This window comes from Antrostomus carolinensis, unplaced genomic scaffold, assembly GCF_000700745.2.
Source record: "Antrostomus carolinensis isolate BGI_N321 unplaced genomic scaffold, ASM70074v2 scaffold4887, whole genome shotgun sequence".
Taxonomy (NCBI): domain Eukaryota; kingdom Metazoa; phylum Chordata; class Aves; order Caprimulgiformes; family Caprimulgidae; genus Antrostomus; species Antrostomus carolinensis.
In genome coordinates, this window is record NW_010327892.1 from 10,048 (window position 1) to 37,168 (window position 27,121).

Below are 27,121 nucleotides of genomic sequence, written 5' to 3' on the forward strand. Positions count from 1 at the left end.
GTCCTACATAGAACACAGGGTACCACACTTCGAGGTGCAAAGTTCGAATTTAACCTGTATCCTGGATAATAATTCAGTGACCTGTTTTATCTGTTTATTCCTTCCAGCGAGGCTTTCTGCACGGGTGATTTGGAGTGCAAAAGGAGTCACTATTGTTCATGCTACTAGACTTTACAAGGTCATTTATATTTAACTAGCTGAGGTAGGATCACAGAACAGTTGAGGTTGGAAGGGACCTCTGGAGATCATCTGGTCCAACCCTCTACTCAAGCAGCGTTACCTAAGGCAGGCTGCTCAGGACCATGTCCAGTGGGGTTTCGAATATCTCCAAGCATGGTGGTTCCACACCCTCTCTGGGCAGCCTGTCCAGGGTTTTCCTATGTTTAGATGGAGCTTACTGTATTTCACTTTGTGCCCATTGCCTCTTACCCAGTCACTGGACACCACTGAGAAGACCCTGACTCCTTTACTCCCTCCTGTCAGGTATTTATTACGCATTGATGGGATACAACCTGAGCCTTCTTCAGGCTGAACAATCCCAGCTCTCAGTGTCCCTCTTTTCATAGAAATGTAATTAATTGGTAGAAACTCTTTTTTTCAGGGGACTGATTTTCTTTTATTTCCTAGTTCTTGTCCTGCTGTCTTTTTGTATTGGATGAGATTTTTCTTATAAACTTAGGTTGAATCAAAATACCAGGCTGGCTTGGGAGATTGACTGGAAACAATTTTTTAAAAGTTCAACACAGTCCACGTACATCGAGAAAGTAGATAAGAAGACCAAGGGAAAGTAGATAATGATCTTTAGCCCCTGATCCCACTAAAGCTGGGAGATACAGATTTAGCCTAGGAATCATTTGCCTCAACAAGACCTAGCATCAGACTTGGGTCTCCATCCTGAGGCTGTTCTGAACATCAGCAGTAATCCCTCAAAGCATGCTTGCAGTTTCTTTGGATTGAGATTATTGAGAGGGGAAATTGAAATGAATGGCAGTGATAGTGGCTGCATCCACAGTGACGTGAATAAGTCTTTGCTTTTCTCTTTTTCAGAACATCAGCCAGAAAGAAATCTCTCAAGATTGAGTCTTTTTGAGTAAATAAAAGATAAAATGGCGTCAATGTTGCTTAGTCGACAGCTGACCTGTTGCCTGCAGCAAAACTCCCGGCTGCTTGTATTTGGTAAGTGGTTTTTATATTTTCTTGGTTTGTGTTTGTCAAGTGTTTGCTTTATGCTGATGGAGAAAATTCCAGTGTGAACGTTGCTGGGGTTTGGTGGTGTTGAATCTTTCAAAACTTGAAGAATACAGTGGTTTGCATCTTAGTTAATGATGCAGTTCTAGTCCAGAAATGGCCCACAAAGGTGCTGTGGGGTTTTTTGTTGTACTTTTTGGTTTTTTATTCTGCAAACAAGAACTCATTTAGTTAATAATTTGTTCTGTGACTATGCTAACTCAAACAAGGCTCTTCAGCCCTTGGAACTCCGTTCTCACAGAGCTGCTTTCGGATGCTACGTGGTGCAGAGGTGAAACAACCATCCATCAAAATTAGCCTTTTTTGTCTTTGTGCTACGTAGTGTGACCCTGCCCATCTCCCCCTGTGGGGCGGCTCTATGTGACTGACATGAAGAGGTGGCTCTTACTGGGAATGTGTTTTTCTGCCTGTAGTTAACTCTAGTGTGAAATAAAAACCTACCACACAGCATCGAGCTACTTTCTCCTAAGTGCGTAACGACAAGTTCTTGCTTCGCCCTGGCTTGTAATTTAGCACGTGTATGTGTAAGTTAAGCCTGCAATCTCTGTGAAACAGATAGAAAAACTAACATTCTCTGGACTTTGTTGGGCAAAGCACTGTAGAGTGTAAGATCTGGCATCTATTTCATATGCTCTTCTATTGAAGACAGTATGGCTGTTTCTGTGACCAAGTAAAATATTAATGTTTCTTCTCCTGCAGCCCTTCTGCAATGCCACTGTGCTCTTTCTGCCACTGCCAGGCAAACACAGAACCCTTCCATTTGCTCAGAAACTTAAACATGATTGATTTCCTTTTAAATAATGCACTTTGGGGAGCAACTAACCTTTGGCTAAAGAACACAAAGTCTGGTCGTGTAACTATTGGAAAAGTATTAGGTTGGTGTTTCAGTACAGGATGCACTTCTGTTTACGGGAGTGACGCAGCAATGATCTGTGCTGTGCAGGAGCCGTGATGGTTTGGTCGATAGTGGACAATGGAAAGTGCTTGCAGCAACCAGGCCTTTGAGCTAATCCATCATCTTGGTATCACTTGGCACGCTAACTAGACAGGGAAAATAAAAATCCAATTTGAGTTGATCAAAATGCAAAAGCCAAGCAAAACATATGAAAGTAATATACGACTAAAATCTTCCACATAAATGTGAAACCTGTAAGTATGTGGCGTCCTTATGCATTCCTTAAAAATAAGCCTTAACCAGGTATGTTTTTATTTTCCTTACGTATTTGATCTACTTGATAGTTTGGCCTCAAAGATTAAGTTCACCAGAGTTTAAGGTTGACAGAAGGAGGACAGTAGACCGAGTAGCCAGCCTAATCTTTTTTCACGAAGACGCCTGCGTAGCGCTGCCAGTGCGGTAACAGCCGGGCACATCTGGGAGAGGCGGCTGATGCTGGAGAAACGGCGACGTGCCTCTGCCTTACCTCTGACCTGGACTGAGTTCCACTGCCACTGTCAGCCCAGCGTGATCACAACTGATAGTCCCAATGTAAATACTCTGTGCCAGCTCTGGTTTCCCTGGCTGTGCCACTGCAGTGGGAAAGCTGTTCCACTGCCGTGCTTTGGAGGCAGATGAAGGTACAGTCAGTTGTCAGCTGGTAGGGTAGTACCATAATTATGAGGACAGGCTGGAACTCCAGAGATCTAGGTTCAGTTTTCTAACGATACCCCAAGAGGCTGAATTTGTCTTTCAGTGTTGAACTGGAAGGCGTGCCAAAGGTCAGTCTTCTGCCTTAAGGTAACATCAGTTTGCATTAGTGCCTGCCCCTGCCCTTCTAGGATGCTGACCTGTTCTTAAAGGCCCCCAGCAGTGCGGCTTCTGCAGCCTCCCCAGGCAATCTGCTGTGTTGCTGAACTGACTTTACCTTTAAAACTTTTTTCTAATATTTAACCTAAGTTTCAAAACAGGAAACAAATCAAATCCTTACTATTTGCCCTGTCCCCAAAGGACCTGGAAGCTGGAATGTTTCTTTTTTTCTTTGCAGCACCCTTTTATATATTTGAAACCTGTTATCTCCCCCAAGCCTCATACTTTTTTCTGAACTGGTCTAAATACTGTTTCAGTTTCTCCTCGTAGTTCCAGTTTTATTTTTCCATAGTCTCCACACTTTTATTGCAGTGCCCTAAATGGGCTAACTTTAGTTGAGGCTGTACCTCACCTATCAGTCTGTTTCCTGTCTCTCTACAGAGGACAAGGTTTTATCTCACAGGTGTGCTGCAGTAGTCTGAGAGGTGTTTATAGAAGTTATTGACTTGTCCCCATCACAGTTACCAGAAGGAGGTTGGAAAGCCATGAGGAAGATTTACTCAGTCCTACTTTTGTCTCCAGTATCAATCCTTGCTAAGACTTTTTACTTTTTTTATTCGGTTTGTACATTAGGAGCTTTCCTAGGAAATCAGAGAGATCAGCCTGGATATGTGTGAGAAGCAAGGATCAATCCCCTTCACTGGACTGTAGATAGCATGGATTTGAGGTCAGCTTCAGCTGATGCCTTGGGAACTGGCCATTGATGACTCTGGAGTGCAACCTCTCCCATTGTGCTGAGGAACCTTTCCTTTGGTGTCTGATCAAACATTCCCACAAAAAGCTGAGACATAAAAATGTTCATATAAAAACCTGTTGTTGGCAGGAGGCTCTGTGCGAGGCTAAGTCTGGACTTCTGTTCTCAGTTTCTTGAATGAATGTAAGGTCTTTGATGTTCCTGTCTAATTTTCTTCTTCTTTCTGTGCCACAAAGGGTGGCTGTGGCAATGCTGACTGTGTTTTCCCACCTGGGCGTTCCTGGTGGCTGTTCAGCTGTAGAGGTGTCTGAAGAGCTCTCATAGCTGTTACTCTGTCCTCTTGTGCCGCGAATGAGGAAGGATGTTATGACTGATTCAAATCACAAGATCTACAAGAAGACTAGCAGTTGGATGCTCCTTTAACTCTGATGAAGTGCTGATTTGGGATTATGCTGTGATGGGGAGGGAGAACTGCTGTTACTGGTTTTTTTATGGGCGCTTCCACTTCCGTATGGCCAGTTTGGTATTGGGATTTTTTCTTCATCTTTGGAGAATCTTCTTCCAATAAAATCTCCAGTGTGTATGTGGGAGTACTGAAACAGTCTCATGTGGAACAGATTCTGATCTTGCAGCATAAGCACTCTGTAAATAGCAGTCTCAGTTTTCACAATGTTATGCAATAGCGATGTTCATTTCCCAAACATCCCTAGTTAGCCTGGCCTTTTGCCATTCTGTTTCAAGATCTGTTAGTAACAGATTCTTCTTGCAACACCTAAAAGGGGACTTGGGGGAAACGACAGTCCTCCTACTTCTGGCTGTCAGGGCCTCCACGCTCTAAAAATTCTGTCTGGAAGGTGGTTTGATAGACACCATGGAGTGGCAGTTACAGGCACGCAGGGGAGAGCCGTTCTGTGCTTGCGCAGAGCAGCAGTGCTGAGGCACGTGATGTGCCTCCTTGGGGACTGGGGAGCTTTCACTTTACACACTGTCACAGCAAAACACTTGCATTTGAGAGAGCTGGTATGCCAGCATTTATTTTCACTTATCTTCTTCTCTTTTTATTCCTTGGGGTAGTTCCTCCTCTTAATTACATGGATGCAATTTGAGTGCCTCCACTGGAGCTTCTCCCAGGTAATAGCCAGTTGTTGTACACTCAGGAACTGTGATTATAGGAGTGTTACTTGTGGTCAAACACATCAGAGGCTTAAACACTTTCTTTCTAGGCCTGTGCTGAGCCTAGCTCCTGTTAGCAGAGAGCACTGCTGAGCACAGAGACCTGCTAACAGTAGTGCTCTTTGACTACCAACATCCCAGAATGCTAGAATGTTGTACTTACATTAATTATGTTGCTGTAGCAATGTGGTACTTTGTTAAAAATCGAGTGAGACACCTGGTGAGTGATGAGGGTAGCATAGAAAAGAGAAGTTGGAAAATGAGCTTTTCTGGCTGCTGGCAAATGATGAGGAAGGACGTGAAGATTTGCTGATGTTACTCAAGTGTTTAGAATGACATAGAGCTTTGAGAAGTCTGCAAGGAGCAAGAAAGGTAGAATTTAATTTATTGTATCCACCCTCAAATGGGATGAGTAGAAAAATCTCTGCAGAATGTTCAGCAGGTGTGCTCTCTGATAATTAGGCTCGTTGATAGGACATACATTTGTTTTTTTACTTTTGCCGTGATGTGAAGAGATAACTTTGTTTACCAGGGAGGAGAGGGTGCTGTTCTCAGTCATATTAGCTAAATGTCATTTAAGAGCTTTCCTAATGCTTCTTCAGAGATGGACACTCTGCTGTAGCCCATTGCCTTCACACACTTTTAAGATGAGAGCTGAGGTTGTGTAATTTGATCTTGTTCTTAAATTAAGCTAATTAACACAAGAAACCCTTCTTCTGTTGCAGTTTTATCACAGTGGATTGACTTAGTCCATTGGCTCAAGAGCATAACTTTAATTAAACATCTAGGTACTGATTTTACATACATAGTACAATATGAATTTAAGAGTTACATTTAAAATTATATAAAATATGGTTAGATAGTAATGCCAGCTGAGCAGAGCATGCGGCAGTTTACTCGATGACACAGTACAGTGATTTACGTGCATCCTTAGGAGAATGCAGTACTGATACTTGGGGTAGGGGGAAGTGAGAGAGACAGAGCGTGGCCTCCGGGCTGAAATCCTCCTCAAGGCAAAACAAAGCAGGTATTGATGTGAGTGTCTGTCACACGATGTCCAAGCACTTGGAAAAGCCTCTGCAGGAGAGTGGGCTGCCTCTGGAGCTGAGCTCTGTGCAGGGCCTCGGGCACCTGGAAGCAAGAGGCAGCACCTGTGCCCCGTGGTTTTTGGGGCCCGGAGAACAAGGTGCTGTGGAGTGTCCAGAGTGAGGGATGCCAAAAAGCTGATGAGTCGTCATGCCGAGGGTGGCCAGAGTGTCTTTCACCAGAGCTCTGATGTCTGTGCCTCTTGAGAGCTGTCTGAGCTCCAGGTTTTGCCCATACAGCAAGGGAGGGCAGTGAAACGGTAATGAAACGGCTCATCAGACATCTCTGTTTGTTAAACATCTCTGTGGTGTTAAGCTGAGCAGGAGTCCTTGGCCAGTAAAAACGCTGTGCTGCCTTCCACTTTGTTTTCACAAGCACGTGGACAGGTCCCTGAGCACTGAGGCAGCATCAGGCTTCAGAAGCCTTCAGCCGTGTGGCAAAAGGCAGTTTGTGCTCTTGCTGTTAAGATGCTTTTAGCTGAGGGGAGCCCTTTACGTGTGAGTGCCCGTGACCTGTGCAACCTGCCTGTGCCAGTACAGCTCGCACAGACTGAGCTCTGCAGGACCCGGCCGTTCAGGCTGTCATAAACATTTCTGAGCAGAGTCCCAATTTACTTAAATAAGATTATGGGAAGGAAAAAAGAGTTAAAAGGGGGAAAGCAGGAGAACCATGTTTTTGTGTTCTTAAAATTTGGGTTGTTTTGTTTATTTTTAACCATCTCTGTAAACACATGTGCATATCTGATGAGCAGTGAAGTGGGCTATTTGGAATATATCTGTTGACCTCGCTAGAAGCTGTGTGAGTTTGTGCCAATCATTTATGTTATATTCTGAAAGGGAGAGGAGCTTCTTTAAAAAAATAAAAAGTTTGAGGATTAACTCCACTTTGGTTTTAACTTTTGCTGTCAAATGCTTTCTTGGTATGTTGAGGTTTTGCATTTTTTAAGGGTTCTGTTATAGCCAGTATTCTTCATCCTTTTCCTAAGGGGGTGGAAAAACCACTTTTCAAAACCCTTTGATCTGGTAACAGAAGGTATTTTCATTTTATTTACAGCAAGCTGTTCCTTCAAATTCAAACCATAGAGTTTGCTTCAGCTAGCTGGTGCTTGAGCTAGCACTTTGGCAAGTGTGAGGACCAAAAAATTTGTAGAGCTGCCATTATCCTGGCGTTAATAAAATGAGATACTCTGTAAGCTCCTGAAAACAAGTGTATAAAATTAAATTTGTATCGGTGAATCAGCCTCAAAATCACTTGCTTGTAGAGCATGATGATGTGCAGCATGCTTTAGGAGATACCAAGCAAATGAAGGGACACCTGTCACTCGTGTTGCTAATTTTTAGATGGCTCTGGTTCACTGACTTAATGGAAATGGTTGTGGTTTGGATAAGCTGCTCCTAATGCTGTTGTTTTAAAAAAAAAAAGTCTCACAAATTAACCAACATTACTAATTTGATAAAAATTATCTTTAAAGCTACTCTTCTTCTGGGAAGACCTGTATATTTTATATTTTAGTTTCACTTGACCAGTCTTTGCTGTATATGAAAACCTGTCGATATACATGAGCTGTGCCAGGGTGAATTAGTGCAGCACTGCTCAGCAAAGTACTGAACATTTAATCAGTCACATGTGCCCTGAGCAAATACCTGGTTCAGAGTACCTATGCAAAACAGGCTGTGGCATAAACAGGAGCAAAAAGATGATGAAGATCTACAAAGCTGACTGGTTTGGGTCTTTGTTATACAGCCTGGCTGATGGAAGCAACCTCCTCTTGACTTGTGGTGTTAAACAAGTTAGGACAACAGTACAGTATTCTCCAAAGGAATTCCCTGTTGTACAGCTCTGTAAATATGGGTGTACTTGTAGAGGAGACTGTGCCATTTGCAATATCCAAATAATTAAATTTGTCTTGAATTCAGAATCCTCATCTATCAAAATATTTTACAGATTGTCCTTCAGGGAAGTGGAAGAAGGAAAATGTTATTCATGCCTCACAGGTCATGGCCAGAAAATCTTTGACTATTGGTCTCAGTTTGAGAGCCTGGCGATAAGGCATCTTGCATGTTTGCAGGAGTGGCTTGGTTGTTAACAGAAGAGGAAATCTTTAATCACTGTCCAAACAAGTGCATTTTTATGAGATCTCAGTTAAAAAGACTAAGGAAGGCAGCGTGCCTGTGTAAGTTGCTGCTCCCGATGGGAGATGGACGGAGGGGACCCTGGCACAGGGTCTCTGGAAGCAGAGCACTGGGCAGGGCTGGGGAGGAGGAGAATGAGGAAGACCATGTGTGCAGTTGTAGTTCAGCTGTCTTAAATTCACAGCTGTGTCAAACAATTCCAAGCATGCTGCTGGTTTTCCCTGTCCTTCCTGTTACTGCTGACTGCCAGCATATCCTGTATGTTCTGTGCCTCTCTTGGTGCTTTCCCCTCTATCATATCAAGTAGTTCCCAGAGCCTGGGGAGGGAGAGAAGAGGACACAGGAGAAGGAGAAATGTTTGCCACTGGTTTGCTCTGATCTCCATTAGGTAAAGAGGAGGGGGCACAAAAGGGTTAGTTTGGTCTCTTTTCCCCTTTTAGACTTCATAGTGTGTCTACAAAATCTGCAGCTTTATTGGTTATGAATTGTGTTGCTTTTGATCTTTTATACACAGTAGCTTTTTTTTCCCCAGTGGAGCAGTTGTCATGCGGTCCCCAATTATTTACATGAACGCCGAACAGAATGACACAAAAATGAAATGACACAAAAATGAAGTGGCATTGCTGTAACGAAACCTATTAATAGCTTTGCGGAGAGGCACTGACGCATCTCAGATATAACACTTGGAACTGAAGCTGAGGAGAGCCATCATCTTTGGGGACGACGTTTTCCCAAAATGAACAGTGAATTTAAATGCTCAGAGATGCTTTCAAAGGGCTGTGATTTTTTGCTGAAGTTTCTCAAAATCAGGCTTGCTTGAGAAATCTCAGTTTGGGCTGACACAGACTGAGGCAAACGTCTTTAATCCCTGTTAGAAACTGTGGCCAAATGGCTGTGTTCAAAACACTGCCAAGCAGTGTCATAGTGCACCTTCCATTTCCCTTGATAGATATTTGGTTTGTTTGACAACTGTAGTTTCCAATCACTTACTAATTTGTTGTTGATCTCATGCTGGGTAAAGGCTTGCAGGTGCTTCATGACAAAAATGTAATTGCTAAGAGTGTTAGTTTGGTTAAACACCTAACTGCAGCGTACAGAGCAAGCTCTTGCTGTTGACCTTGATATAGCTCTTCAGTCTGCACTTCCTTGCAAATGCACAATTCCCATATTATCTTGTAATCCTCTTCATGGAATACATATATATTTGGTCTATGTGCTTATCAGAACTGTCTCTGTCATATCTACTGTGCTTCAACCCTATACTTGGAAACAATTACTTCAGAGATGGGAACACAGCCTGTTACTGATGATGACAGGAGATATTTGCCTTTTGGTTTCATTAAGATGTTGAGTTTATTATGATTCCTCAATTACACACATGGATAAAGAACAATAAGGTCAGAGGCAGGATCAGAGGAAAAGCTATCACTATTTTTGACCCAGATGTCAGAGCTGCAGTGCAAGATGCTGGATTCATGTGAGATTTGGAAAGTATTTTAAACACAGCCATTACCTTTGAGTAGATCTTTCACACATGGTGTTCTTTGAGCTGCTGCAGAACATCACAACATTTTTTACCTGTGGACTCCATCAGGTTTTTTGTTCACTGATAGCGAACAAAACCAGCTCTGCATAGGAGTGGGGAATTGATGGCAAAGGCTTGCTCAAGGCACAATGGACAGACTCCAGAACAGAGATGGAAATAGATGTGCTCTTAGTCCTCCTGTCCTTTACAGTAGGATCTGCCTCCATTTCACTAGGGTTGCCTTGTCATTTCACTTGAATTTTTTATTTTTTTGTAAGCCACCTCAGTGGTACTAGTTTTATTTTAACTCTTGTCAAAGATGAGATATTTAGTTCACTTCAGACAGTACAATGTAATTGGTCTCATCTGTCAAGTGTTCTCAGTCAGGTAAGGTATGGATATTTATTCTGAGAGGAAAGCACATAAAATGTGGTCTGTACTCAGGTTTTCATTATTTTTTGAAGGACACAGATATATCAGTCAAGCTGCAGCTAAAATTGATGTGGATTTTGATTATGATGGACCTCTGATGAAGACAGAAGTTCCTGGACCACGATCTAGAGTAAGTTCTCGAAGTATAATGGCTTGGGGTTTTGTTTTTCTTTTTCTTTAGCTGTGTTTAACTTACTAGAAAATAAATTTCACTCCAAACCTTAAATCTGATCTGAATAAACATAATTTCACAACAGTCTAGGCTCACTTTTATCAAGATGCTGAGAATGAGAAGCTTATTAATGAAATGCCCCTTTCTGAGAGAGACCTGAACCTCAGCTGCCAACTTCCTGTATGAAGTAATTGAAAGGAAAAGAGCATCCGTTTGATAAAACATCTCATCAGGCTTGGTTATTTGTGCTGATGCTGAAAGAGAAACTTAGTTGGGTTTTTATGATGTGAAATAATGCTTGGGTTTTGAAATTAAACAAGACTTTCAATTTGCTGGACATTGTTTTACTCTGGCCAAGTCAGTATTTGTATGTGTGGTGTTTCAGTTGGGTTTTTTGTTTGGTTTTTGTTTGTTTGTTTGTTTGTTTTAAAAAAAGAGCTCTCTTTCTAGAACCAATGTGCCAGTATCCCTTCTGTCTGTCTCTGGCTTCTCTTATTTTCTGATTTCTCTCTTGTTTTCTCAGTTCAGTTGCTCAATACAGAAAAGGCAACTTTCCCTTTTTGGAGATTTACAGTTAAACTGTGTGTGCAGCCCCTGTAGCTGTACATGGCACAGTTAATAGTTTTGACTGTCGTGGTTGCAAGATGCACTGTGAAAGTTCATGTGGCAAGTAGAGTTGCCTGGTAAGCACACAGGAGTGCAAGTTTTGTGTATGATTTATGTGACCATAAAAAAGAAACATACGTTCTTCTTCAGTATTTGGTAATTACATTCCTGAGACTCATTTGTTTGTTTTTCTACAGGAATTAATGAAGCAGCTGAATGGAATCCAGGTAATTTGTCAAGTTTTCTGAGTTTAGGGAGTGTTAATATTGTCATTTCAGAACTTGCTTTAAAATCCTGGTTTGTACATTTATTTGCATACCAAAAAGAAGGTGAAACAGTGACTCTGGGTTTGCATGCTGAGTATATTATGTATGGCATATATGTACACTTGATTAAAATCTTTTTTATTATACTTTGGATACTGCAGAATGATTTTGCTAGGATCAGTGATTTTTTTTTTAAGCATTTTATGTGCCTTTTGAGTTGTTACTAAGTGGCTGGTGAAAACACAGGTATATTTGAACTTGAAAGTATGTCAGCCGAAGTGCATATTGCCTTCCCAAGGTGAGCAGTTCCTCAGTCTGTGCTCTCTTTGTGTAGAAAAAGCAGAGCACGCTTGCCCTTTTAACAGTCCCTCTACAGTTAATCCCCATGCAATGAACACCATGTGTCTTATCATTAGATATTTTTGTCAGATTTTGCTGTCTAACAATGAGTTGCACCTTCCTACACACTTGTGCTTTCTAAAGCATTCATTGTTTTTTCCTTTAAGAATGCAGAAGCTGTGCACTTTTTTTGCAATTACGAAGAGAGCCGAGGGAACTACCTTGTAGACGTAGATGGCAATCGCATGCTGGATCTCTACTCTCAGATTTCATCCATCCCAATAGGTAGGAGACAGCTGTAACACCTTCTTTTGATTTGTCCTCAAGCTGTCATTTTCTTATCTCAACCACTACCAGAGAAATTGGTTGATTAAAAAAACCAAAGCTGACATAATGTATGCCTTGTTGTGCTCAGGGTACACTCACTGCTGTGTGTTGTGTACTGGTGTTTTGGAATAGCTGAAGAAACTGCAAATTCAGTACTTACAGCTCACTTGAAGTACATAGTGGTACCTGGAAGAAACTCTAGTATTAATCTTAATTTCAATATGCAAGTTCCACAATTTGGGTTGTCTTTGTTTGCTTAGATTTGTGTACTTTGTGATTCTGTAACAGTCTGTTACTGTTTTAAACTTGAACAGCTTCTCAGATAATGGTTCTATGATGTGTCGCAATAAGAAGGAAATGGAAATTTAATACTTACAGGCTGACCTAAATCTAACTGAACAGACAACATTAATTAATTTTTTTAAGTTGTATTAAATGACAAGACTGATTATGTGAAGCTGAAGCTACAGAGGTTGCTAGTACTGTCCCTCCTGGTGACAGAGTTAGGTTCTAGACCAGGACACCAAAACAAGATCACAAGGTGCTCGCTAGTCATCTGCGCTTATCTCTCTGCAAGTAAATCCAATAAATCCTTTTATGAATCTGTCAGGTCTCCCCAAGATTTAATAATGATCTGCTACACCAGAATATATTTATCAGCAGAGGTTGAGAGGCAGTAAGTGCCTGTGTGGAGAGATAAGAATTGAAGTATAAAAAACCTTTAGGCAAAGATGTTCTGGGCTGTTTCTTGCTGGAAAACAAAAATTAAACCAGTTTTTTGCCACATGGTTTTTGGGAAGTTGTAGCACAACATACTCCTTTAAACCTGTATCTAATCTGTCTAATAGAGTTAGAAACCCCACGGAGCCAAATGCAAGAGGGGTTTCTGTCGATGTGTTTACTGGCAAACATCCTGGAACAGCAGATGGAACAATCTGGTTTTGTTTGGGGAGATGTGGAGAGGTGTAGTTCGGTATTATTGACAGCAGCCTGCTGCTCAGTGCAGACAGATTCTTTGGGCTTTCTCCATCTCATTATTTTAGCAGCCTCCAGTTTTTTTCCTTTTAGAGACAAGCACAATCATGAGCCTGCAGGACATGTACTCTCCTGTCACACTGATCTGGGTGCACAGCAAGAGTGATGAAGCAGGTGCCCTTCTCTTAAGAGGCAGCTCTGTCATTTCTTACAGGAATGTATTAGCGAGTGGATTTGTAAAGCTACAAACCCCTATGTTGGTCATGGCAATGAAACAAGTTCCTGTCTGTTTGCCATCTCAGCCTAGAGCTTTTGACTTCATCTACCACAGTTATATAATAGATATTTAACCATTTAGTTCTTCCTGGTGTTAGTTTTATGACAGTGAACCCATGTACCAGTTCAGCAGCTTTCTAGACGTGACTTATTCTTTCAGAAAGAGTCGAGCTTTAAGGATTCTCTCTTATTTCAGTGGGGCCCACTTGAGGATGCACCAGCAGAATAGGGAGCGTTAGAAGAAAGACAGGGACACAGCCTGAGGAGGAGAGAATGGGAGAGACATCTTGTGTGGGTGGGAAGAGATAAGTTATGGGTAATAGAGGCCTTAAACTGGTGTTACATAACAGAAGATGCAAAGATCTCTATGTTCTTCTGGCATCTTGATGGCAGCAACAGAATTATATGTTTTTACAAACAATACCAGTTATTGGTTAAGCTTCCTAAGCTAATCTGGAGATTTCTAAAACAATATATCTACTCTCAAAGATGCTCTCAGCAGCAGCAAAAGCTACAGCTCTCAGTGGCACAGCTTTCCACTGTGTCATTCCCTCTAGCCTAACAGCAGTTCTTCCCGTGACAGCAGATGCAATGCAGATTTAGTTGTCTGTGTCCCAAATAACCATTGATATTATTGGTATTATTATCTTCATAATAATTTTAACAGATTCTTTGCAGCATGACGTGCAGTTAAAACAATCTGGATAATTTGTTGGTTTGAATTAAAATATTCAAAATGGAATTTATAATTGATTTGTTAATGCAGTAGCCTAATGCTCCATTGCTCAGACAGGATAATCAGGGCTATTGTCATGCAACTAGAATGAGGAGTTCAGAGGCTTGATAAGCTTTTGTAATAAAATTAGAGCAGACTGACTTCTTCAGCAGTGGGGAAGATGAGGCTTCCAACTGTTTCTACAAGGGAATGTAAAAGATGATGTTAATCTCTGGCTTTGGCATTTCATACATTAGAAATCAGGCTTTAAAAGAAATTTTCTGAGCTCCTTTGGTGAAGATTTTTTTTTACATCAGATACATTAGTTTACCTGTAAGCAAGGAAGTTGATGTCCCATAGAACATCAATGGGTATAAATTAAGCACCTTTGTTCTGTTAAACCTGAAGCATCCTTAGTATCTTGATGTTTTTTGGTTACTCTTTATGCTGGTTTATTGAAAACAGATAGAAAGAACTTTTCTTTCTTTGTTCTTTTTCATTAGGTTACAGCCATCCCTCTCTGATAAAGCTTCTACAGCAGCCACAGAACTTGGTAAGTGAATTAAAACATTAAGTACCTGAAAGAGTCTTTTCCCTCCTTGTGTCGGTCTTTCTTATTTTTATTAAACTGGTAATGAATGCTTAATGACTCAATTTAAAGTATGGTAGGATTTGTTATCTTTATTTCTCACTAGATGAAAAGAGTTTGGTAGTGTTTAAGAAGACACCAAAACATCTGTGAAGCTTTGCAAGAAGTAAACATTTGGGTGATGCAAGCACTTCATACATTTGCAGCCAGTCTGAAATCACAGTTCAGGCACAGGGTTTCCAATTAATCATTGTAGCGATGTTCTTGAGTGAAGATTTTTGAGCCTGAAAGCAAGCACAAGTCCTTGAGAGAGGACATATTTTGAATATGAAAATAGTGCCCTAAATCTGGGATGCTTTGGGGTGGGTGTTTGTTTGGTGGGGTTTTTGGGGGGTTGTTTTGGGTGGGCAGTGGGGGTGCAGTGGCTGAGTCCCATCTCCTAAGTACCAAGTTGACTAAATCACTGACATGTCCTTGAAAAATTAAAATCACGAGACTAAACCAACAGGATTATTTTCTAAGACATGAATATTATTCCCTGGTTTTAAAACTCCTTGTGCCATGACTACAAATCTCCAGCTGGTATTTGTAATTAGAATAAAATGTAACTGCCTTGATAGTGACATGATATTTTTCATGTGATAGTAAAACCTGAAAATTTCTCTTCCTTTGTCTTTGTAGAGCACATTTATCAGCAGACCTGCTCTAGGGATTCTACCTCCAGAGAACTTTGCAGAAAGACTGAAGGAATCTCTGTTATCAGTAAGTCTGAGACAGCAGTGGTGAGTTACCACATCCTGTGGTCAGGGACACGGGCTTATCAAGGGATGTTAGGGATTTTAATAGGGAACATTTCAGACTGGCTGTTTGTCCACCAGCCATCCCACTGCGAGTAATGAGATCGAACCTTTGTCCCTGACTTGAGGCTGAATGTGAGGGTGATGTGTCTGCTCTGCACAGATACTGCCTCTGTCATTCTGGATTCAAGAACCGATGAGAAAACACATTTTCACTAACTTCTGTTCACTGTGCTTCGATAAGAGATAGTGGAGTGAGTGGCTTCTGACTGTCTTGGTTTGAATTTGAAGATCCTTGGGACTGAAACTGAGCCGAGCCCTTTCAGCTGCAGTTGAGATTGGCTTTCCTCATCATAGACATGCTTGGTCTCGCATTGTACTGAAGGTCCTGATGTTGAGGACTGATCAGTATTATCATCACTTTGCACTCTATTAGTGCTTAATGTTTTGGAGTAATTTTCTCTCTTTGTTGACAGGTGGCTCCTAAGGGCCTGCCACAGGTGATCACCATGTCTTGCGGATCCTGCTCTAATGAAAATGCCTTTAAAGCAATATTTATGTGGTACAGAGTGAGTAAAAATATTAAGATTTTTTTTTGTAGGTTTTTAGATGTAGAAACAAGTATTTTTAATCATCAGAACCGTTACTGTAAAACAAAGTAAGGCTGGGAGGTTGTCCTGTTCATGTATTATTTATATTCAATGTAGTATAAAAAGGCTTTATTAAAAAGTCTTCATCTAATCTTTCACTTTATATTGACACAACTTTGGTAATTATGAAGAATGGAAATAAAGAAAATGCAGATTGCAGTCAGTATGCAAGAGCCACAGTCAGTGTCTCTGTTGGCTCTAGTCTGGAACACTAACGTTACTAATTGGTAGTTCAGCCATAGATACGTTGGTTACAACTAAAGGAAAACGATCTGTTGGGTTTGTTGGGGGGTTTTTTGTGTGTTTGGGGTTTTTTTCGTTGTTGTTTTGGGATTTAATTTTTTTTTTCCTCCAGAACAAGGAGAGGGGCCACAATAATGTCACAAAAGAGGAACTGGAATCTTGCATGATTAATCAGGTAACAATAGTTCTTTACCACACCTACAGGTGTACCATTGGCTTGAGTTTATAAAGGAAGATTGGGAGGAAAAATTGGCTTTACTATCTCTGAAGTGGAATCTTGGTTTTGTAAATTTAGGAAACAGTAAAATACAAAGTGCTCCCAATAAATACCAAGACCCACGGCTTGCATTCTTCTGCATCCTTCCCAGTTGTGAATCTTGGGAAGGTCTCCCTTTTTTCATGACATATTTGCTAGAGAGGGGTCCCCTGGAGATCATTAATACATGCAAACGTTTACAAGTAATAACAACAGGCCTTCTAATTTTTTTCAGAAGTTGTGTTTTTATGGTTTAAAACTGATCAAGGGGTTGGTTAAAATTTGACTGACTAAATGTTAACAACAGGCAGGGTGAGGAGATTGAGATGCAGCTAATAAACCTCTGAAGAAAACAGAGTATTTCATCTCTTCTTTGAGATAAAGATGTTAGAAATTAATAACCTGCTGGTTATGACCAGCACATCATGACCTGAAGGAACAAGAATTTTATAAGATGACCAAAGATTTGTGAAACTGATGCTCACTTTTTGTCCAGGTTTACCTACCTAAACATAAGGATTCTTGTTTGAGCTAATTCTCGGAGTTCTCTTTACAGGTGTGTGTGGGGGGGTGGATTTTAAGAGGGCAACTCATCCCCCTTTTGGGGAGAGGGATCTTCCAGAATCCAGTTACAACTATTGGAGCCTTGACCCTGTAGCTGAGTATGGGGTACAAGACAAGGTGTAAATGGAGTGTGTAAGTGGTGACAATCCTCTCACTTGCGGGGTAAGAGAGAGGCATAAAGAAAGAGAATTTTTATTTTTAGAGGGGGCAGGAGGACTAGCCGAATCCTTTTATTAAATTCCAGTGAGTATACAGTTTGCATGTCTTTGTCATGGTTCCTTCTCAGCAGGTCATCAGGAATGTACAGGGCAGCCCTGGCCTCTCCTCACAGAGCCCCCATGGCCCCCGATGCCACACCTGGGCACAGCCACCCCGTGCACACGAGCTCGTAGTTTGTACAGAACGGGGCTGGTGGTACTGAATGTTCAGCCTCTGTGTGAGCTCGTGTGGGAAGTGATACTATGATACAGTATAAACTGCCAAGTGTTCATTAGTATTAACGATGTGTTTTGGGAGGTTAGGCAGTTTTTAGGGAATGACAAATCTGTTTGTTTAAATGGGTAAATGTACCGATTTGTGGTGCCTGATGGTTGAAGAGGAAACCCATCAGCATGCCATGAGGCAGCAGCTTGGATCCAGCCATCCCGCTGTGCTCTGGCCGTGGGGTTGTGTCAGGCACCCGTGGCTGAGCGGGTGGCAGGGCCACCTGCCCGTGGCACCGCGCGCTGACTGCCCCCCTGTCTGCTCTGCTTGCAGCCCCCCGGCTGCCCCGACTACGCCATGCTCTCCTTCATGGGCAGCTTCCACGGCAGGACCATGGGTAAGCAAAGCACTGGCCTCCCCTTCCTCTGCCTCCCCTCAGCCGCTGCAGTAAGCTCTCATCTCGCTGTCGTTTCTGAAAAGTGTTTGTTTTTCCTTAGACCAGTCGTACCAGTGGAGAAGCTGTAGTTTACTGGAGGTTTGCCTTGGGAGCCCCACCACTACTGAAACAGAATATTTCAGTGACAGTGGAAATTAATTTTATATTTTCTGAAAATTTATTTTCAGATGGTCTCTTATTTTCGTTCTGAATCCAAGGTTTCCTGTCTACACTAGTAAAATCTAACTCCTGGGCTAAAATCACCACAATATACAAATGAGATGTCACTCATTTTTACCATTTTATATCAGCTCTATCCCTGTTCTAAACATGTCACTCATCAAAGCTGTAATTCTGAGCTTTGTGAGTGGTCTTTGGACAGGTGAAACCCCTCTTGTCTGAGCAGCCTGCTAAGACTGACAGAAGGTCTGTTCTTCTGGAACAGTGCATGTGGAAACCAATGCTTAAAAGCTAGAGCAGTCCACTTAAGCTCGACTGAATCCAATTACCCAGTGTTTCAGAAAATAAAGTAAAAGCATAGAGCAATTAAGAGAATTCTGCAGTCCTGATGTCAGGCAGTTTTTCACCTCTCAGTAGCTTTTTTCCCTGTATTGTTCCTCGACAGGTATTACTTTAATTTTTGCTTTTCTGGGTTTAGGTTGCTTAGCTACAACTCACTCTAAAGCAATTCACAAACTGGACATTCCATCGCTGGACTGGCCTATTGCTCCATTTCCAAGGCTGAAGTATCCTCTGGAAGACTTTGTGAAAGAGAATCAACAGGAAGAAGCCCGTTGTTTAGAGGAGGTAAAAAATTCACTGGCAACTTTCTGGTTTTGTTTTGAAATAATGAACAGTGTTAGTAGGATTAGCTGCTTTTCACTGAAGGAATGTTTTCAGAGATGGGAACAGCATGTGATTAAAACAGCATTCCCCGTTGTTTACAGTCAGAGGTTTGCCCCTGCCTTTCAGAAGAACAGCCAGCTTGCTGTGAACTAGAGGTCTACATGAGTCATACCAAAGTGAAACTTCACATGCAGGAGAAGTTCATTATATCACAATGAACTTGTCTGTCAGAACTTGCAAAGGGATGCAGACCAAGAGGGAGCACAGTGTGTATAATCCTCTGCAAAGAGAACCTGTCACAGTAGCGCAGGTTTTTCAGTTTTTCTGCAGTAGCCTTCCAGCATAAAGCTCTGATCCTACCGATGGCTGCGGGGAGTGAGTGGGCAGGACTTGTTCCTTCCCTGGCCCAGGGGAAAGGAAAGGTGGACAGAACAGAGTCTAAGGGAGGCAAACCATCTCCAGGCACCACAACCCTGGTATTCCCATCGGGGTTCACTGGGAGTGATGCAGAAAATCAATCCACAGGCTCAAAGCTGTTACTTTAAAATTAATTTGTTTTTTTAAAGTATCTGAAGTGGGTGACTAGAAAAAGCAAATTTACCAGATGACCTTCTTTAAATACATTAGCTGAGTTTTGTTTCCCAGCACAAAATTAGTTTTCTTTTTTACTGTTTGGGTGGAATGACAGCAATGGCAGAGCAAGCTACGGTAGTTTCCACCATACTTTCAGCTGAGATTTGCTAGAGCTTTCACACCGTGGTAAATAAATGTGCAACTAGTTACCATGCATTCAGGGTATGATTTAAACTTAAGCATTATTCAGGAACAAGAGGGCAGTGTTAAATCCTGGAGGAACTACTTGTTAATGCCTTGTACTTCCTGGCACTTTTATAGCCCGGAATGTCTATGAAAAGTTGAAGTTCTTTTGCTGAGATTTAATCTTTCTGAGAGGAAATGTATGAATGTCCTGAAAGGAGAATGTACCATAAATGTCTGATTTACAGGTAGAAGACCTGATTGTAAAGTACAGGAAAAAGAAGAAGATTGTGGCTGGAATCATTATAGAACCAATACAGTCAGAGGGTGGGGACAATCATGCTTCGGATGACTTCTTCAGAAAGCTAAGAGATATTGCCAGAAAGGTAATTGAATATTTCACTGTTCACCCAGTGGCAGCTAAACACGCAAAGGGGCCTTCCCCTCTGCCCCAGGCACTGTGAGAGCTTCACAGGCCTCCTTGGTAGCACATATTCAGATATGAGGAATCCCTTGTCAGCACAGTGTTCTTTCTCTCTTCCATTTGATGCACGCCTAGTGGTTGTATTCAGATACGAGGAATCCCTTGTCAGCACAGTGACTTTCTTTCTCTCTTCCATTTGATGCACGCCTAGTGGTTTCCTTAGTCCAATAAATTTTCTTCCAAGTGAGAGAGAAATTACTCCGACTCATTAACTATAGATTTGCCTGACTCGGATTAGAGGCACAGACTTCTTTTAAAACAAACAAAACTCCTAGAAATGATGTTTCACTTCCCTCAGAGGCTATGTTTCTAGTGCCTTTCTGAAAAAAATAGATGAATTTTAAATTGTGAAATCTAATGCACGGTGAGGGGCATTGGTACGGGAGTTGAGGGGGAGAGATTTGGAGCGATGAAGGGAGAGGAAGGAGGGATGTTGCATGTAATTGGCTTGTATTTATCTGTTCACTACGGGAGGCATTTTTTGTTTGGGAAATGCAGACTCACATTCCCTGTTCTTTGCATCTATCTCTGCAGCATGGCTGTGCATTCTTGGTAGATGAGGTGCAGACAGGAGGTGGCTGCACAGGAAAATTCTGGGCGCATGAACACTGGGGCCTGGATGATGCAGCTGATGTGGTGACATTCAGTAAGAAGATGATGACAGGAGGATTCTTCCACAAAGAGGAGTTCAGGCCAAATGCTGTAAGATTTTCAATGACACTTGGACTCTGTGCGAGTTGGTGGCCCATTCACAAGTAACTGTAATGTTCATGGAAGAGACAAGCTCTCCTTCAGTAGCACAGGTTCAGCTAGATGGAGCTGCCATTTCATAGATACTTTGTGCTTACACAAAAGTTGTTGCCATTTCTTCATTTTTATTCCAGTTGCTGTCAGTCATAAAGGTGGTGGGAGGGAGTGGAGAACTGGGTTTAGCCTAATGAAGTAACAAAATCCAGCCACAAACTGACACCTTTTTCTGTAGGGCAGCTTGGTGTCTTCAGAGTTTGTATGTCAGCATTACAGATTCTGTCAGCAAGATTTCTTCTTTGCATTAATAACATTTTAGATGTAATATATGAAGAAAAAAAGCTCGGGGAGAACGTAAAGCTCGAATGTAAAGCCTGTATAGATGGTGCCCATTTCCCTGTCATCTATAGCCATGTTTCAGTGAGATGTCAGAGCAGCAAGACAGGATGCACTCAATTCATAACATGAAGTAGTTGCCCTTTGTTTCTGCTCAGCAGGGCAGCTGTATTTTGCTCTTACAACCAAAAAAAGGGTGAGATCAGTGCATGCTTCTTCAGACACCCCATGTCTGCAGTACCAGTTTCATGGCTTGCTTTTCTTTATTATAGTGATTTGCCTGCTAACATGTTCCACAACTCTCTTTACACCCTTTCCCAAGCCCTATCGGATTTTTAATACCTGGCTTGGAGATCCATCCAAGAACCTAATGCTTGCAGAAGTCATTAAGGTTATTAAAAGAGAAGATCTTCTAAACAATGCAACCCACGCTGGGAAAGCATTACTGACCGGGCTGCTGGATTTACAGGTAAACATCTTTCTTTTACTGACTTAAGAATGCTGCTTTTGAATAGCTTAATCCAAAACAACAGGTGACCTCAAAAATACCTGAAGGTGCAAGCTGCAGGTAGTTAAACTATTTTGCTGGAAGTCTCTGTTATTACAAGCCGCTAGCATTTCATTCTCCCATAAGCTCTTTTTAAAGGAAAGTGCTTTCATATTTTGTTACAATTCCATTGGGCTGTTGAAACAATATTGTACCTTTCCCCCCCCTTGACTAAACTCCTTCACAGCTTCAACTATGGAGCGCCACATGAGAAGGAAACATCAGCCAGGCGTTTAAGGGCAGGCTTGCAGATGCTCACCTCTGTGCACCAGTGGCACAGTCTCTGCTCTTCAAGGTGTAGCAGGCAGAACACAAAATATTACAGTGCTCAGTTTTTCCCGGCAGTATTTTAGATGTTAGGTGCTTTATGCTCACTTCAGCAGGCTCCAAGGTCTTATCTGACCCAGCTCAGGGGTGCAAATTCACAAACTCACTTCCCGCTCAGATGTTTATCTGCTTTGTGAGGAGAGAACCTGCCTGCCGTAGGGCTCTGCAGTCCACAGCTGTTCAAAGGGGTGAACAGAAGACAGGTTATGGGAGAAATCCAGCCTGTGCAATGGCCCCACTCCAGCAGGAGGAAGGAAGCAGCAGGGTTTCTGTGTGGCAGAGGCCTGGCAGAGCAGAGCTGGCCTCCAGGTGCCCTCTTGCAGCAGCTGCCCTGCATAGTTCCTCACCTCTCTTTGCAGGCTCGTTACCCCCATCTTATCAGCAGAGTGAGGGGAAGGGGCACGTTCTGTTCGTTTGACACTCCAAATGATGCAACTAGAAACAAGTTAATTACAATAGCCAGAAACAAAGGTAAGAACGTTTGTGTGTGGGTTAGCTTCAATGACAAACAGCAGCATATGTAATGCTTTACATCTTCCTTCTTCCTGTCGTGTATGTGTACTACAGTATTAGAGACAGAAGTGAAATTATGAACAAAGCTGAATTTAGACTTTTCTGGCAAGTTGTATTTTCAGAGACAACAGACCAGTCCATTGCAGGGTGTGTACATTTACCTTTCTCTCTAGGTCTGGTGTTATTGGAATAGACCTATGTAGGGCATGAGTTTTTGTGACATCGCTTTCGTGTTCCTCTGCTGTGGCCTCAGGTGCACCTAGGCATGGCTTACTTCTAGAAACAGATCAGGAAAACTAGAAGAAAGTTAACAAAACTGTTACTTGGGAAAACACAGGGAGAAAAACTATGAATTTTATAGAATACCTAATAATGAAGTATAATGAGTTGCCTAAAATGGGCACACATCTACAACTAAATCCCTCTTAGCACAGAACTCTTACTCAGCTATAGACAAGCCCAGGTATCAGGAGGGGAACCTCATGCTCTGAAGCCCAACATTCTCTTTGAATTTAACTGTGTGGGGGCCTGGGTTTGCTGCTGTCAGTTTTTGCTGTTGCTCCCATCTCTTGAAAGCAGGCACGATGTGTCTAAACAACCGTGAAACCAAATTTTTAGAGTGTAAAAGCCATCGGTATGTTTGGTTCTTGGTAACTAAGCCAGCAGGGAGAGAAGGCAGGCAGTTTGTTTCATGGTAAACCAAGGCTCTGCTTAGAGGCAGGGTAAGCTCAGCTCGATGGTTTGGATTTTTTTTGCCCACAAACCTTTCAAAGAATGGACTGATTTTGTAGTAAAACAACTACCATGTATTTGAAGTACTGCAGGAAGATGTTTGCCAGCACTGAGGTATTTTAACTTCTTGCTGTTTGAGCTCTGTGCTGGATGGAGTTTTTCCACTGATGTTGGAATTAGTCCCAACATTCCAAGTGTTTTACAGAACAGCTACAGACACCCCCAGTGTTCTTCCGAGTTGCTGTGAAGCTCGAGGTCCTTTTGCACCACTGAGTACGTGCTGTATCACTGTGTGGTTAGCAGTGGTTTGGGGAGCTTCTGTTGGCCCTCCACAGTGAGATGAACTTCATTTGCAGACCTGCATTGTCTGGGTATTTGGCAAAGCTGGAAATAACCAGCTGACGTATTCTATTCTCATTTTAGGTGTTGTGCTGGGAGGCTGTGGCGACAGATCAATTCGTTTTCGTCCAACACTGATCTTCAAGGATCATCATGCACACCTCTTCCTGAACATTTTCAGTGACATCTTAGCAAACTTCAAGTAAAAAGCAGTTCCCTTGCACTGAACAGCTGATTATGAAATTAGTTTGCATTAATTCATGTCTTCTCTACTTACAAGTGTAAAGTCATAAACCAAGGTTTGTGTTCTGTCTGTAGTCCTGCCCAAGGCAAGCTGCTCCATGCAAACTCGACACAGGCAGAGCATTGGTACTGGTCACCAGCAGGTATGTGCAGCTGTCCCACACTGTGCATCTGTAGAAGCTGTGACCCTCCATCTTCTGGCTTGGGTCATACTGATTGCAGAGTCCTCGCTACATTCATGGCCCTGACTATCTGATTGTCTAAACATGACCTGGAACAGCCCGTGTTCCCAGGTAGTCCCAGCAGATTTACTGTTGTATGGTGTGACACCGAGAGCCACACGCCTGCCATACAGAAAGTGCCATTCGCTAGTAGTAGCTGGAATCGAATAGGTGTTTGAGGGAAAGCTCTGCTTTCCACCACTGCCAACTACAGTATTTTACACAATAATTTCCAGCTTTATTCCCCTGAATGCCGGCATCTGCCACACCAACGGCATCAGGACTCTATCAGCTACTCTCTGCCCAGCCTACCCGTAGTGCGGCAGAGGCACGAATGCGCTCAGCCGCGTGGGCAGCGCTGTAAGCGGAACTCAAGTACTTGTACTTTTTTTCCTCACCCTGGATTTTAAAACTTTTGACTTCTCTTACACTCAGACTTGTACAGAGAAAACTATACCCTGAAGTACATAATGTGACAAAGCTTAGAGAATCACGTGAAGCAAATTCTTTCCACATGTCGGCAATCTAGAGTGATGTGAGATTACCGTTAGCCATTAATTTATCTATTACAAGTTCTACATGAACACTTGTGTATTGTAAAACTACAGCAGAATTGCTTGACCTTAGCCATTACCTGACATCAGAGCCACTACAGTGAAGGCCGAGTCCTAATTGCACATTTATAATGCAAAATAATTCTGTTTTTGTTCTAATAGTTAATTCTAAGCCATTGATAACTTCGGAGATCTTTTAGAAAGCCACAGCATCAAAGTGTCAACAGTTCATTCATTGTTTCTCTTCAGAGAACTGTTCTGGATGTCTCTTTGCTGTGTACTCTTTGCTGTTTGCTTCAGCCTGACTTGAACTAGGCCTGGTGCCTTTTCTTTTTCTTGGCTAGCAAGCATCTGGATTTTGCTTACCAAGTTTAACTTTCCATTGTGCACCAGAAAACAGGGACCACAGTGGAGTTTACAGTTGCCCTATGAGGATCTGAGCACAATTTTTAAGTACCCAATAACAGAGCAGTTAAGAGTTACATGTTTAATACAGCTACCAAAATGTGAAAGGTTTCTTACCTGCTTTGAGAAGTGTTAATCATGTTTTCCCATTTTATTTTTAAGTGTGATACTGGGGAACTCTACTATGCTCAAGGCTGCTAGCTTAAAAATAATGGGATTTCTGTAAACCTCTTTGCAGAAACCAGAATTCTGGTGCCAGCTGCTCAGAAGCGGAGCAGGTTTTTGAACAAGAGGTTGTAGAAATCTGGGGGAAGGAAGGACTGGTGAACTGGTGTTCAACCCAACCTCACTGTTATCGCTGTCCTCGTAAGCACGTGATCAGCAAGAGGGAAGTCAAACCAAGAACTGGATTTGACAGCATCTTGGGAATTAGTTTGTTCGACATATCAGTGCAGTAGTTTTAGTAAACGTCTCTAGCAAGTCTTGTACTTTTACAGAAGCAAAGGTCCAGTAATTTGAAGTCTTAACACATCTTCACTTTTATTATGAATACTCTAGGTGTTTTTATAATTTTTACTGACACTCAGTAACTGTATAATTGTGTACCAACATGTTGATGAAATCATGTTAGAGAATACATAGAAAGCACTGCAGCTGAAGCATATGAAGTTAATATTGTTTACAGCATACTGTGGACAGTGCCAAATAAATGTTTAAACAAATCTTTAACTACACTTCATGGTGTAACTAGTAACTACACAGATTCATAACAAATGACATCTCGTGTAATCAATATTCTTAAATAAAATATTTATAATTGAACTTCTCCATGGCTTTTTATTTTACACCTAGTAAATGCCTAAACACAATCATTAGTGCATATTAAATATATTCTGATGACGTTAAGCCTCAAAAAAACCCACGCTGTATGCATAGAGCCCACTGGATTTTGCTGACATGATGTTTACACTGAGGAACATTTCTCTTTGCCTTCTGATATTGCTGTACCACACAGCAACTAAATTTAAATTTAATTAAAATTAAATTTAAAATAATGGAGCTCCTATTAGGAAAAGTTCAACACAAATATATAGTGAATCATGATTAGCCCATGCACTTAAATGGCAATTTTACTTACCCGCACCTGCCAATCCACCAAGAGACAGAGGTTTCAATACCTGTTGAGGAAGAAACAGGGAAAAGAACACTCCAGATTTCTCAGTTGGTGAGGGACAGTTTATTGGACATTGTTTCAAATTAAATAACAGCTGGAAGAGCAGCATAAGGAGTTAACTTGCTTCTGACAATTAAAAAACACGTTACCAGTGATCAGGTTTGATTCTTTCTCATGTTGAAATCCTGCTCATCGTTCCTAATGAGGGTGTTTGGTAACAGAGCTTTTGATGTTAAAATATGCCCAAATCAGTAAAATACATCAATGGATACAGAGGACTTGTTTCCCAGGCTGTATGGTGATCTTCACAGAAGACAGCTTAATTCACACAGTCTAAGATAATTTTTGGTAACATTTACTGAAGTTTCTGCAACTTGGGTGTTACAGCACTGACTGAACGTCATTCATATGTACAAACCAAACATGAACATATACAAAGGACAACAAGTAGTTCCAAATTTTCAGGTGAGCATTAGGATGCAGACTGAACAAAGGATCACAGACTCTCCCTGTAATTCACAGCACCATCGTTTAGTTATGTTTCTCCTTTATTCCAATGAGAAAGCAATTTTTACAAGAGGCTCCTGAAATTCTGTCTCAGTCTTTAACTTGCCCTACAGCCAGTCAGTGTGTCCTGCAGTGCACGCCCTTGTTTGGCCCTGTTATGTTCACCTCCTGGAAGACCTCTCCAAGAGCCCCCACACACCTTACACAGCATTACAAACTGCTCTTTCCAGGTATCTCCATTTCATTAATCCATCAGCATGTAGCTCTCTGACATCCAGCATTATTTACTATACATATATATACACCAGACAAGTTGTCATTTCAAGAGGCTTCCCAGTCAACCTGAAATTTGCTAAAAACCAATGAATTGAAAGTCAGGATGCTCTGGCAGAGTTACTGCGTTTCACTGTGAGAGTTTTTGCTGTTTCAAAACAACCTAAGAGGCCAGCTGAGACAGTAACTCAGCCTCCTCCTGCACAGTCCCAGCAGGACAGTTCGGCCTGAGCGCGGCTGGTGCCAGCGCACCACGCGCGTCGTTGTGCCCAACATGGAAGAGACGCTGCTCACACGTTAAACAAGCTGCAAAGACATTTAATCCAGTGGATTCCTCTTTACCATTTCTACTTTCTACACTGAGTGCACCCGTCTGCAGGCTTTGTGTA

At 41.9% G+C, this 27,121-nt stretch overlaps 1 protein-coding gene across 1 annotated transcript; it reads left to right on the forward strand.

The window, feature by feature from the left end:
- The first annotated feature begins 1,070 nt into the window (after positions 1-1,070).
- Positions 1,071-23,876, forward strand: ABAT (4-aminobutyrate aminotransferase). Its single transcript, XM_010172031.1, has 15 exons — positions 1,071-1,176; positions 10,127-10,224; positions 11,070-11,099; positions 11,645-11,762; positions 14,274-14,323; positions 15,041-15,121; positions 15,633-15,725; positions 16,162-16,224; positions 17,626-17,689; positions 18,387-18,535; positions 19,579-19,716; positions 20,349-20,516; positions 21,220-21,366; positions 22,131-22,242; positions 23,440-23,876. The coding sequence occupies exons 1-15, from the start codon at positions 1,107-1,109 to the stop codon at positions 23,559-23,561; spliced, it is 1,503 nt and encodes a 500-aa protein (XP_010170333.1). The 5' UTR covers positions 1,071-1,106; the 3' UTR covers positions 23,562-23,876.
- The last annotated feature ends 3,245 nt before the right edge of the window (positions 23,877-27,121 follow it).